We start from the raw sequence: 12,852 nt of genomic DNA, 5'->3' as shown, positions 1-12,852 counted from the left end.
ATATTATCCCAGTATGGTCTGAGAATCCCAGGAAAGGTCTAGGTGGGAGTTCATCACCAACCGCCTCCTATCTTTCCTGCCAGTTGAACTACCCTCTCTGTGTCACTAGGCTTATTCTTCCCAACGTCACTGATGACCTCCCGATAGGTCGTCATCGCCAATCTATCTATGTCTATACCAGTTATGCTAGACCAATGCGTTAGGGTATCTCGAATGTATGATAGAGAAATACCGCCAACAGTGTCATCTGCCAAATCACCACCATCAGGCTCAAACTCCGATTCCTCGGCCGAAAAATAGGCCTCATCAACCTCAGCCAACCAATCTTTCTGTTCCTGAGGACCGGGTTTCGCTCCGATGCCCTTTCTCTCGACCACAACGGCATCGTCGACTTTGACTTGTCCACCACCATTGGTGCATCCACCAGGACACGCCATCACCTCAACATACTGGTACTCCAGCTTACGGGAGCCACCAAGAGGTTTACCCCCTGGCATGCGTGATGGCCGCGCCGGCTTCAACTTGCGGACGAGATTTTGTATGTTACGGAAGCCGTAGAATCTGGCAGCTTTGAATATTGACCTGCCCTCTGACGAAACGACGCTATATTCGACGACGTCTGCATTTCTGCCTCGAATTGTTTCTATCCTTGAGCCGGGATGCTGAGCCGAAACGTACTGAAGAGCGTAGTATAAGTTACCGCCAGAGGTCCCAGCTGCGGGTTCACGTTGTTGCTTCCTCCGTAGCGGAAACAAGAACTTTTGAACAGCCAGATCGGGGAAAGAGGAAACGTGAGATGGCGAGAGCGGCCCTTGAGACAGGTCAAAGAAGTTCATGGCTCTCGACTCGGTTAGCATGAGGATCTCTTTGCTGGTGATGACGCAATCCACATCTCGTACACCCCTTCCGGGCTTTCCGTCACCTGCCCATACGGCATCGGTCAATTCCTCTCGGCTTGCCTCTAGCTTCTTGTCGAAGCAAGGCATTACTGCCAAATGCCATATCCGATCTGGGGAGATGCCAAGAAGGCGGCTCAGAGTTGTCTTGAGCAACGTACCCATGAGCGCTTGAGGCGACTTGACCCTGGACAAGTGCGGCAATACGTGAGGGTGTGTCTTCTCGGCATAACATACCCAGCCGGGGCAGCTCGCTGTGATGATGGGCTTGATAGCCTTACCGTTACCCACTGCGTCGCCAAGCACCTCTTCTGCGCCGAGGACCAGGCAGGCTTCTCGTGCAGTGTTTGTGTCCACTACCCAGGTAAACCCATTGTTATATTTCCCTCCCGCTCTTAGACCGGAGTCTCCGCCCAGGAGTTGTGCAATCATGTTGCCGGCTGCTTGTTCACCCAATCGGCCTCCTACCGCCGCAGCTAGACTGGCCCTCGACTGTGGACTGACGCTGGCAACAAACAACTTGGCATCGGGGTTCTCGAGACCATCAACGGTCCAGCTACCGTTCGCATCTTGTCGTACTTGCAGTCCGGGCGCGGCGTCGAGAAGGCTCAAGACTTCACTGTGGCTCTGTAGACTGACCAATACCGCCTCTGCTGATGTCACGCAACCCGAACACGCGAGACAATCTGTGAGGGATATTTGCGCTGGCGCATTCGCATTGGCAGGGGCCTGCTGACTGCCAGCGCCGCCATCGAGTATCACCTCATGTTCGAGGGGTTCGTCCGTTGGTGGGGGCGGGGCAGGCAAGGTTTCGACGGGCTTGATGCAAGCCACACCAGGAGAGATGAAGTCGTTCAGATCGTCGGCTGAGAGGATTGCGGACATTGCGACGGCTTGGTATGCAACGACGACAAGCAGGAATTTTGATACTTGGCACCGCCGGCGCGGAACACTTGAAGAATATTCGCCGCCCTCGAAATCGTGGAGAGGTTTATTCACTTGGGAAGTTGGATTCGAATTAAGCGCGGGGAATGGGGTTTACAAGCAATCTTTAGACATGCAATCAAGAAGAATTGCTCTCTCGGCCAGCTGATAAGTGAATACAAAAAAAGGTACCGTGAGCAAATATGAACGGTCCAGTCATATGCAGCGGAAATGCACTCTCCTGTCGCGAATCGCTGTTGCGTTTGCTTTGAAATACAAGGCGAATTTTTGGGCTTGCGAAATCGGGCGCCCGCCCACTTGCACCGGCTAGCTAGCTGTGGCGACCGCGGGGTCCTGAAATGATAATGGGGGTCCAAAGAGCAGGAGACACAGCGCCCGACGCCAACAACCGCTGCGTTTAGCTGCGGCTCAGTAACCAATCAGCTAATCCACCCCGTCACTCAGCCTGTCAGCCCAATGACGTAGATCTAGCGCAAGCATGTGCCGGGCTGCCGGGTACTTGGTACTGTCATGATGAGCCTCCAGTGAAGCTCCTAACCTGAGGTAGCTGCGGAACCTTGTTGCCAGCTAATATAAGCGACAGGAAAGCGAGCCAGATATAACATATGTATGCTGATCGCCCAGACTCGGCAGCATCCTATTTGCGTATTTAGTCCAGTATTCCTACGTCCACCGTGAAAGAAACACGCGGCTCTCAGAACGCTGACACCAGAAATCACATTATAAGTCATCCAGTGACCTCTCACCCAACCACATACACACATATACACACACACACCATGGATAGCGTATCAGCATACAGCTTCTCGAGCCTCGGCTGGAATGCCCTCCAGGGGATTCCACTGATCATCTGGCCGCAGGCGATCAATGGCCTGCTCGCCATTGACAGCGAGACGGTGGGCGTGCGCCCGCTCAGCGACGTCGACAACTACTTTGCCCGCTCCCTGGGCATCGCGTTGCTGGCACTCGGGGCCGCCACGGTCGTGCTGACGGGCGCGCTGCCATTGACCAGCATGGTCGAGAGTAAGCTTTCTCCGCCCTCTTTCTACCCCCACCCCCTCTCTTCTGTTACTCATGAAAAATACCACACCAATTACTAACACATGCCCTTTCTCTTCTCTGTAGCGACGACCGAAGGCATGTCGCCCTACGCCTCGGCGGTGCTGCTGATCACGACGCTGCACCACGGCGCCGCCGCCTTCTACTGCTGGGCCAGGTACAACGGGACGTCGCAGACGGGCTACCTGCTGGGGTTCGTCGGCAGCGTCGCCCTGGCGGCGTTCGGCACCCTGACCTTGGTCTTCGCCAGCGAGAAGCCGAGGCTCTCGAGACGCACCGGCGCGGACAAGCGCACGAGCGGGTGGCCGTTCCCCAACGCCGAGGCCGACAAGAGGAAGGCGAGGAAGGGCTTGTGAAAAAAAGATACAAAACAAGAAACAAGAAGGATATCATTTTCGAACCCCAAAGAGTCGCCGATTGGAAACGTCACAGCTTGTGTTCAAAGCGTAAACAGGTAGTCCGGGTTCAGAGACAACGGAACTAGTACTGCACTATAGCCTTGTGTAACATCACAATATGATCATGAGGTTTTAACCTATTATATATGACTTGTTTGAGCTCTGGGGCCGAACGACTGCCCCGTGCAATATTGCTACTTGATGTTGTAGCATGGCTTTTGGTATCTAATTTACTCGAGGTCGTGCCCAACCTCCCCTAAACGCCTTGTGCCCCCTGAATTCAAACTCCCTGGCGACATTGAGTTCCGATTAGACGCTCATTTACTGAAGTACACGCAAGTGCCTCGCTACAGAATCAGACGCGGCCATCCTCTTTTGCCTATTGATGAAGGAATAAATGACTCTTCAATCCTGCTACGCGCCGGCTGGTGGTACATTCTTAGTCCGCGGCAACGACTTCGGTGCTCTTGGCCAAGTCAGTTTCGGTGCCGACATCGTTGTCCTCCGGGTCGGTTTCGTCAGGATCACCATCGCGAGGTACGGAGGCCCTGGGCTTTGCGGCAGTGCTAACCTGAATGTCTGCGGCGCCGCTGAGGACTGCATGGCGCCGGGTCCACCAGTCGATCTCGACACTCTCTATTTGTTCGAGCAAGACCTCTTTCTCCAGCCACTCCTGTCGGTAGAGCTCCTCCAGCTCCTTGCACTGCTCACGCAAGGTGGTGCCCTCTTCACCGGCCCATTTTGCATTTGCGACGCATAGTCGCCATAGCGACTCAATGTCCGCCTGACCGATCTGGAGCTCCTTGCCTGAGAAGCCGTGCTGTTCTGTGAGCTGTGTGAAGAAGTCTGCGCTGAGCTCCTCGCCTTCGGCACCGTCGTCCATGGAATCGTCCTGGTGCGACTCGGGCTTCTTGAGCACGATCTTGAGTCTGCTGTTCTGCTTGGCCTTGTCAGCCCGTTCGTGCTGCAGTGATTTGGGTACCGGGTCGCTGGGCCGAAGGGCCTCCGTCTCGTGGACTGTCCGCATGTGCTTGGCTAGCGCGTCTGATCTCGTAAAGGCGCGGTCACATTCTGATGGCCATGTCAGCTCCCGGTTCTCTTCCGGCCTTCTCAACGCCCCTCCACCGCGATTGGGGAGCAGTCTCACTTACCAGGCAAGTAACAATAAAAAGGCTTCTCGCGGGTGTGACTGCGCATATGCGCCTTCAAGGCATAGCCGCTGGCATGCGGCATGCTCTTCCGCGTACAGCCAATCCACTCGCATGTGTACTTCTTCTGCCGGCTCTCGATGTGGTCGGCGTGGATGTGGTCGACGAGCCTGTCCATATTGCCCTGGTCGCCAGCGTCGCAGCCGTCCCAGGCGCAAACCGTCACCTGCTCCTGTGCCTCCTCCTCGTCGAGCTTGGCGTTGATGGGCGAGTTGGGCACGTCGCCTGACGTGTCGGTAGAGATGTCGCCGTCTAGCTCCAGGTCGTGTTCCGTTTCTGCTGGCTCCGGGTCGACATGTACTGAGGACGAGGCGCGCGAGTCATCACGAATCTTCTGGCGCTTGGAGGGGGGCAGAGCGGGCTCATCGACGGCCGGGGAGTCGTACTCGTTTTCTGGCTCTGGCGAGTCGGACGACAGAGAGCTTATCTCTGACGAAGATTCTGAGAGCAGCACCATCTTGATAGTGCTGAATGAAAGGGGATTTGGCGATTGATGGATGTAAGAGATGAGGTCCTCGTTGAGCTGAGCAGGGGCGCCGATTGCCGAAGACTACAACAAGACTGCCAGATCTGCGACAACAGAATAAACCTAGCAATGGCAAGTGCTGCAAGCTGCGCCGTATGCCCTTCTGCTATCTATCTCTATCGTAAGGGGGTCGATTTTCCGAATGCAGTTTGGGGGTTTGGGGGTTTGGGGAATGCTACGCTACTCTGTACTGCTGGAGAGCTGACAGCCGCTGGCGATCGGCGAGGTTGTGGGGCTATTGGGTCAAGGCTGACCAGTGTTTTGGACAACGGGTAGCGGGCAAAAACCACCGTTCGTGACTGTGGAGTGGTCAGTCCAAAACGCAAGATACTACAGTAAAACAAGCAAGCATCACAATTCATCAAGTCGACCACCAGCACCGCCTCAGTCACTTACCACGCCTGCACGCGACAAAAGTGTGCTATTCGGAAATATCCGAGTATTCCTCACAAGCACCCGAAGCTATCCGAGTTTATTCGGGTGGGCAATACTGCTGTCCTAGTCTCATATCCTAGTGATCCGAGATTATATGATCGTTAGCCCATGCAGTACGTAGTGCATGATCCAGCCAACTATATCGTGCACGTCTCCTCAGGTGGTCCGTGCCCCATATCAGTATTAAACGTCAACGTGGATGTGAACGTGGCAGCGAAGCACCACGGCCGACGTCAGTAACAGTAACGGTCCTGACGTAACCCCCCACTTCACACCAGCAACAGCGGTCTTTTGGGCTGAACTTCCTCACATCGGTCAAGCTGGAGCCGGGCCTTCCTCTACTCCTACCACCACAACCCCCATCACCACCATGGCATCCCTCAACCTCTCGATCAATGGGCCTTCGATCAAGTCCAGCTACCAGGGCGTGATCAATGCCTCGACCTCCAACTCGTCCAGCTTCGCAACCTGGGCCCTCTTCTCCGTACAAGCTCCGCTCGCCAATGCCTTCCAGGATTCAGGCAACAAGGAGAGTGTCCTGAAGGTCCAGTCCACAGGCGAAGGCGAGCTCGAGGAACTGCTCGAGGACTTCAACGAGGGTCGCATTCAGTTCGCATTCATCAAGATCAAGGACCCCAACTCCGGTCTTCCTAAATATGCTCTCATTGCCTGGGTAAGCTTACTGGAACCCCCCCGCCATCATTTGTTGCGTTTGCGTTACCTTGGCAAGCTAACTGCCCACCCAACAGTGCGGTGGAGGTGTGCCCGAGCGGACCAAAGGCTACTTCACCAGCCATCTCAACGCCGTTTCCAAAGTTCTCCATGGCTACCATGTGCAAATCACTGCCCGCTCAGAAACCGACCTCGAACCCGCCAACATTTTGCAGAAGGTAGCCGACGCTTCTGGCTCCAAATACACCGCAGGCGGCAGTGCTCCCGTCAAATCCTCAGGTGCACCCCCGCCTGTCAAGTCCAAGCCAGTCTTCCCCACCACGAACTCAACCGCCAGTATCTCCTTCAACCCTATCATAGCTGCCCGAAACGCCAACTTGCGCCAGAAGACCAACGACGACGGCTGGGGCGAGGACGCTCCGCAGGTATCGCGCAGCGAGATCCAGAGGGTCGAGTCTGCCTACAAGCCCACAAAGGTCGACATCAATGCTCTGCGAAGCCAAGCCCCGACCCACCAAGACGACCGTCCCGACGTAGTCCGAGGTGCTTACCAGCCCATTGGCAAGGTTGACATCAACGCTATCCGGGCGGCTGCCAAGGAGAAACAGGATGACAGGCCTGCTGCTGTCAAGGGCGCCTACGAACCAGTGGGTAAAGTGGATATTGCTGCCATTCGCGCCAAGGCCCAGAAGCCCGCCGAGCATGAGCACGAGCCTGAGCCTGAGCCCGAAGAGACATCGGAACGGCCAAAGTCCTTGTCCGAACGCAGTGCGGCCTTCAACCAGTCCGAACGAATCACGGAACTCCCGAAGCCCAAGGTTGCCAAGAAGTTTGGCGGTGCACCTTCGTACGGAGGCACAGGCACGAAGCCCCTGAACCCTGGTGGCTTTGGCCTGCTGGGTCCGGCCGGTGGTGCTCCTGTCAATCCCCAAGTCGGCTCGGCAGGACGATCGTTCCAGGCCGCTGCCAGCAAGACACCTGCACAGATATGGGCAGAGAAGAAGGCAGCTCAAGGCGGCGGCGGCTCTACGTCCAGTGTCTCAAGCCCTGCTGCTCCATCGCCCGTAGAAGCACAAAAGAGCGGAGGTTGGCAAAGTGGTTACGCTGGCAAGTCCTGGGGAACTGTACAGACTGGAGGTTATAGTCGGGGTATCCCTGGGCAGAAGACCGGAGACACAGCAACTAGCCAAGACCATACCGAACCTGAGACTAAACCTCAAGGAGTCAGTTCTCTGAAGGACCGTTTCAAGGATGCAGCCCCTATCGGCGTCGCAGCAGGAGCTGGTGCTGCTGCTGGAGCAGGCATCGGTGCCGCCATCGCTTCTCATGACGATCAAGACGATGAAGAAGAATCTGCACCCCCGCCTCCACCTCCTGCTACCCGTCCAAGCGATGCTCCCTCGGGTGGGTTCGCCCTTCCTGGAATGCCACCTCGACCACCACCTGTAACTGATGAAGAGGAGGAGGAGGAGGAGGAGCCTGAGCCTATTCGAGTCGCACAGCCTGTTGCTCGTGGTCCCGAGCCTGAGATTGAGCCTGCTACTGAGCCTCCGAGATCATTGCCTGTTCGTTCTATTGCTCAGGAGCTACCCAGGGAGGAAGACTTGCCCGACGAAGAGGAGACTTACGATCCTCGAGCCGCATCACAAGCCGTTGCCGAGCAGCAGTTCGGTGAAGAGCAGGTTGCTGACGCACCTGCTGCCAGCGGTGGAAAGCGTGCTCTGGTCCAGTATGATTACGAGAAGGCCGAGGACAACGAGGTCGAACTCCGCGAAGGCGAGTACGTTACGAACATCGAGATGGTTGACGAGGATTGGTGGATGGGTACCAACACGGCTGGTGAGAGCGGTCTATTCCCATCGAACTACGTCGAACTCGTCGACGACGATGACTCCGCCCAAGCCGCTGCTCCCGCTCCCCCTCTGCCGCCCCCTGCTGCCGCTGAACCCGAGCCCGAGCCCGAGCAAGCTGCCGGTGGCGGCGCAATTGCCACGGCCAGCTTCGACTATGAGGCTGCCGAGGACAACGGTACGTCCCCTAAAATATAAATATCCATATTGGCAATATACTAATTTGGTCCACAGAGCTCAGCTTCCCCGAAGGAGCCAAAATTACCAACTTGGAGTTCCCTGACGATGATTGGTGGTTCGGCCACTACCAAGGCGCGTCGGGTCTCTTCCCAGCGAACTATGTGGAATTGGACCAGTAAGCTGTTGTTCTGTTTTATTTTGCTCTAGGTAGAAAAAGGACAGCCAAAATGGGCACATGAAGCCAAAATAGAATATTGATCTCAAAGTTGCTACGATGTTCCTTAAAGAATGAGCATTGCGCATATATTTATTGCCTTGCGAATAAGTTGTTCATAAAGCTTAGCGTTTTGTCCGGGTTTCTCTTAAGGATGTTTTATTTGCTCAACTTTGAACAACTACCTAGATTTTACACCTTGGGGCAGACTCCTTACGAGATCGTTTTCGAGCATTTTGAAGTAATAATCGACTATGGAGCAAAACAAACCTGATTGTGGGAGAAATCTATGAATTTGGACAGGGCCTGAAGGCGAGAAACATTTAAATATCACGATTCTATCGTGGAAGTTCCACATGCACACTTGCACGGAAAAGGGTATTTACACAACGGGAACTAATGGCAGTTCGTGGCACATATATCCTCGACGAACGAAGCATGCCAATCACACTTTGGGATCCCACAACTTCATGGCAAAATGAGAAAGAAACTGCAGTTGACGATCAAGTGAAGAGGGATGCGGGTGTCTCGATGAAAAGGAAGGCGTTGCGAGAGTTTTTCCCAAATCATGGTCTTAAGCCTTGTCACGCAGTTTTATACGGTAGAGACCTCGGCCCTTCTGGCTCGAAGCAGTCAGGTGTTCGCTAGAGCTTTGGCTGTTTCTCCATCTTTGACCCGATCACTTGTTTACACCCCTGGTAAATTGCAAATCTCAAGGAGCGAACTCTTCCAAAAGAAAAAAAAAAGAAAAAAAAGGAGAAGAAAAAGAAAGGGGGGCAAGAAGAAGGGGTAGAAAGCCTACCGACGTCGACGATAACAAATTGTGACGGGCTGAGGGTTCAACATTGTTTGTTGTATTTGTCAGGTTGTTGAGTTGACGTTACTGAATCGATTTACGAGAATTAGTGTCAATGGTGTAGTTGTTGCTGACTCATATACCACTAGAGCATTACGTCCCGGAACACATCGATTCAGAAACAGGAAGTGCATGGGCGATCTGGCAAAGCTTCCTGAGTGGTATATTGTAGCCCGACTTACACGGAGATATACTTTCTTTTAGTTAGGACATGTAGCAGAGTATACTGGAGTATGATCATGTGATAGGACCATTCAGCGTTGTGGATACCGTGTATCAAGTACAAACGGTATGTATATCCGTGGCTCGAATGCTATGTCCAGCACGCCTTGATTCGATATTGGCGACATCCCTGGATAATGCCAATTGTAATGCTTCTGTGATATGCCATGATTTGCGCAAAATCGCATTCGCCCTGTCATTGATAGTCGCCTACGCTTGCGACGTTCCGTGGCTGAGTTGCTCAAAAAAGTTGTGGTTCTGTTGGACAGCAAATTCGCCGCAATCTTGGCTGTGCATGTGCGTTTCCGCGCAACCAATGGCAAGCGTCGCGCAGAAACGCGTTTTAGGAGAATCCAGGTTTTGCATGTCAACGGTTAAGTCGGCATGTTGCCAAGACCTGGGCCGCATATTGTGAGAAGCAAATTCGCATTGGACATTTTGTTCAGCTCCAGAGCGACATCGGGTATATCCGAGGCGAGGGAAGTTTGGGTAGTAAAGGCAAGCATTGAACCGATCTAACTTTTCTTCCCACGCCTGAAATGCGTAACAGCCACATGGGACGGACTTGACGCTTGAGCAGCTAAAGCAGGCAAAGCTTGGGGTTGAATTTTGGAGGCTAGACTACTAGCTGTCACTTTGGGTCAGATGATGGATTGGTGGTACTCAAGAACGACCCTCCACGAACTTGAACGTGTAACCCGTAGGAGTAACTGTGTAACAACCTGGGGTAGCTGCTTCGCAGTGGCAGTACGGCAATCTAATTACGCCAAGCATCGAGACGAAAGAGCTTTTACAGACGGTCTTTGGTTCAGCGTCGACAGCAGAATGGGGCCAACGAATTAGACTCGTCCCAGCGATAGTTTGGTGGCAGTGAGAGGTACAGTAGTGGGTGACGCATCCTCGCAGACAGCCCAGCAACTCAGCCATGTCTAGCATCGCGATATCCGTGGTCACCCTTAGTGGAAAACGACAACCGAGAGCGACCAAGAATCATTGCGTTTTTGTTCTCTGTCTCGTCAATAGTCTGCCAGCAGTCGAAAGCCATCTGATCTAATCCTCATCAGCCGGTCCTCCAGATATGCCGTAGCCCCCCCCAGGCTGCCAGGGTTCCTAGCTCTAAAAGATTGAGATCGATAATTAGGATGGTGTGGAGACTGAGACGCATCATCCTACCGCCCCAAAGAAGCTTCTTCCCTTGAAAGGTGAATTCCTATTCGCTCATCCGTATACATGAGAGGACTCCCAGGGGACCGCTCCTCAGCACAAGCCCATCTTGCCCGTCTAGACAGAAAGGCCTCCACACGCCGCTGAAACTCGTAGATCCCATTTGAACAAGCATCTGGCTGCACTGACTGTGTTCTGACTGGCGTTCCGTCTTACGATTTTTGACTTTTGCATAACCTCTTCGCCGCCTTTTTCTCCCCTCGCCAACCTATATCCCTTTTTAAATTTGCATCGTTGTTCTTATCACACGGGTGGTGCTTTCGACACAGTCAGCTCCCCTTCTTCGTATTGCTTAAATACTATCTCCCTAGTCTCTGGTACGTACTGCCGCCTGGCCCGGCTTGGCGACCCCCAATTGATTGGTGTGGGAGTCTATGAATTGCTTGGTTCTCTAAAACTCTTGGCTCTTCCCGAATCCTACTCACTCTGGGCGCCATCCTCTTGCTGTCTGTCGCATCGCTGAATATACACGTTTTCGTCTTTGCGCTCTGCTGACATTACATACGGCTCAGATACATTTCAAAGGAAGAAATAAACATGTCCTCGCAACAATACTACCAGCAGGGCCCCCCTCAGGGCGGCTACGGTGGCTACCCCCAACAGCCTCAGCCCGTACGTTTTCTTCGATCCCATATCCCTCGCCTCTACGATCCGTCCCGTCATTAAGCGATCACTATAACATTCGTGCCAAGCGAATGCGACCATCTCAACTTGAGCCTATATCAATTAGGCCTGTCGCATACAGACGAACATTATATAAACAAAACCGAGCATTGTGCTAATTGAACATAGGCTTACGGACCTCCTCCGGGACAGTACGGTCCCCCTCAAGGAGGCTACTACCAGCAGGGCCCTCCCATGGGCCAGCCTCCGATGGGTTACCAGCAGCAGGAGGCACCACAGAAGCAGAAGAGCGCCCCCTGTGGTGGTGGATGCTTGGGCACCTGTATAGCATCTCTGCTCTGCTGTTGCTGCTTGGAAGAAGGCTGCGAGTGCTGTGCCGACTGCTGCGAATTGTGCCTATAAGACGTCGGAATAAAAGCAAGGGATCATGCAGGCCTGCGAGTGTCGGACTACGCACGCAGCGCGACTGGGCGATTGTCGGAATACCAAATGTCACTAGTGTTATCAAACCGAGTGCTTTGAAGCGACGAAAAGAATGGCGAGTTTGTCATCAGAGGGTTAGTTGGAACGAATGATTGGGATGGAGGAATTAGCAGACATACCACGGGTTTCATTGAGTTTTTGGAGTCACTACGGTTTCATGATTTTACTCTCTTTCAGCACAGAATACAATCTTGGATGCCCCAGTTGGTCCTGCTCTGCACTTTACGAATATAATGCACTGTGCAGTCGAAAGACTGAGACTGAGTTTCTCCACGGAATTCATTAACCTAGTCGTCTCCGAAATTCTAGCAATCAACAGGAGATTCTGACGTCATGTATTGGGCTTCGTCCGGCCCACGCTCAGAGTATTGCAGGCAAATTTAGATGTCTCAATCAAGACTTGACAATGGTTTATTCTCTCTTTGTTGTGATCTAACGAGTGCTCAACCTCGGAAAGTAGCTGTTGTGTGTCGTATGTCCCATGGGAAACACGCCTGCGTAGGACCTTTTGGAATAGTTCCGGGACCGACACACGGAGGACTAGGAACTTTTAAAAACAAGCCACTCAAAGGCGCACCTGCCAGCTGGCTGAGATCTGCCTCATCATGCAGAGGGCCTTTTGTACTCTTCTGTAGTTGACATGTTACGATTGTCCAAGGGCTGATTGGGCCTGGGTTCTAGCGCCTCAGCCTACTTCGGTATTCTTCCACGAAACTCGGCGCGGTGGTGTCCGACCTGGGTTAGTCAGCATCGCCGCCCTAGCTCAGGCCCGCATCACCCGTGCTCAGTGCTGCTCAGCGTCTTGAAATCATCTTCACTACACCCTGGAAGCAACCCACGCTAACCGACCACTCATAACCATTATCGCCTGTCTTTCTACCAGCTTGGTCAACTCTACGCGATTCCTGCCATGCACGAGAAATGGTCACCGATGCCAGAAATGGGGAGCACTACACGACGGATAGAAGGCCTGGAGTATGGCACCCACCTTTGGCGGCTAGGTGCCCATTTACTGGCTTTTGCTCTTTCTTGTTAATTCCTTCCTTTAGCATCTTTCGAT

General features: G+C 53.5%; 5 protein-coding genes across 5 annotated transcripts; 3 read left to right on the top strand and 2 right to left on the bottom strand.

Moving 5' to 3' along the window:
* Nucleotides 1–53: 53 nt before the first annotated feature.
* Nucleotides 54–1,781, bottom strand: BKA67DRAFT_594023 (cytosolic Fe-S cluster assembly factor nar-1; the record flags this gene model as incomplete). Its single annotated transcript, XM_046105007.1, has 1 exon — nt 54–1,781. One exon carries the CDS (start codon nt 1,779–1,781, stop codon nt 54–56), a length of 1,728 nt encoding a protein of 575 aa, XP_045954902.1.
* A 385-nt stretch (nt 1,782–2,166) lies between these two features.
* On the top strand, nt 2,167–3,497 carry BKA67DRAFT_362704 (uncharacterized protein). The gene is made up of 3 exons (XM_046096433.1): nt 2,167–2,498; nt 2,569–2,864; nt 2,967–3,497. Exons 2-3 carry the CDS (start codon nt 2,621–2,623, stop codon nt 3,254–3,256), a joined length of 534 nt encoding a protein of 177 aa, XP_045954901.1. The 5' UTR covers nt 2,167–2,498; nt 2,569–2,620; the 3' UTR covers nt 3,257–3,497.
* Nucleotides 3,435–5,382, bottom strand: BKA67DRAFT_574671 (putative C2H2 finger domain protein). Its single transcript, XM_046103442.1, has 2 exons — nt 4,450–5,382; nt 3,435–4,369 (listed from the first exon to the last, which is right to left on the bottom strand). The coding sequence occupies exons 1-2, from the start codon at nt 4,961–4,963 to the stop codon at nt 3,738–3,740; spliced, it is 1,146 nt and encodes a 381-aa protein (XP_045954900.1). The 5' UTR covers nt 4,964–5,382; the 3' UTR covers nt 3,435–3,737.
* Nucleotides 5,383–5,837: 455 nt separating this feature from the next.
* BKA67DRAFT_538432 (uncharacterized protein) lies at nt 5,838–8,380 on the top strand (the record flags this gene model as incomplete). The annotated part of the gene is made up of 4 exons (XM_046100461.1): nt 5,838–6,140; nt 6,217–8,167; nt 8,224–8,344; nt 8,377–8,380. The coding sequence occupies 4 exons, from the start codon at nt 5,838–5,840 to the stop codon at nt 8,378–8,380; spliced, it is 2,379 nt and encodes a 792-aa protein (XP_045954899.1).
* Nucleotides 8,381–11,222: 2,842 nt separating this feature from the next.
* Nucleotides 11,223–11,711, top strand: BKA67DRAFT_661371 (uncharacterized protein; the record flags this gene model as incomplete). Its single annotated transcript, XM_046107799.1, has 2 exons — nt 11,223–11,297; nt 11,478–11,711. 2 exons carry the CDS (start codon nt 11,223–11,225, stop codon nt 11,709–11,711), a joined length of 309 nt encoding a protein of 102 aa, XP_045954898.1.
* Between the last annotated feature and the right edge of the window lie 1,141 nt (nt 11,712–12,852).

This window comes from Truncatella angustata (genome assembly GCF_020726525.1).
Source record: "Truncatella angustata strain MPI-SDFR-AT-0073 chromosome Unknown BKA67scaffold_7, whole genome shotgun sequence".
In the NCBI taxonomy this organism is placed as follows: domain Eukaryota; kingdom Fungi; phylum Ascomycota; class Sordariomycetes; order Amphisphaeriales; family Sporocadaceae; genus Truncatella; species Truncatella angustata.
Note: the sequence above shows the minus strand (reverse complement) of the source record. Positions and strands in the feature narration are given on the sequence as shown.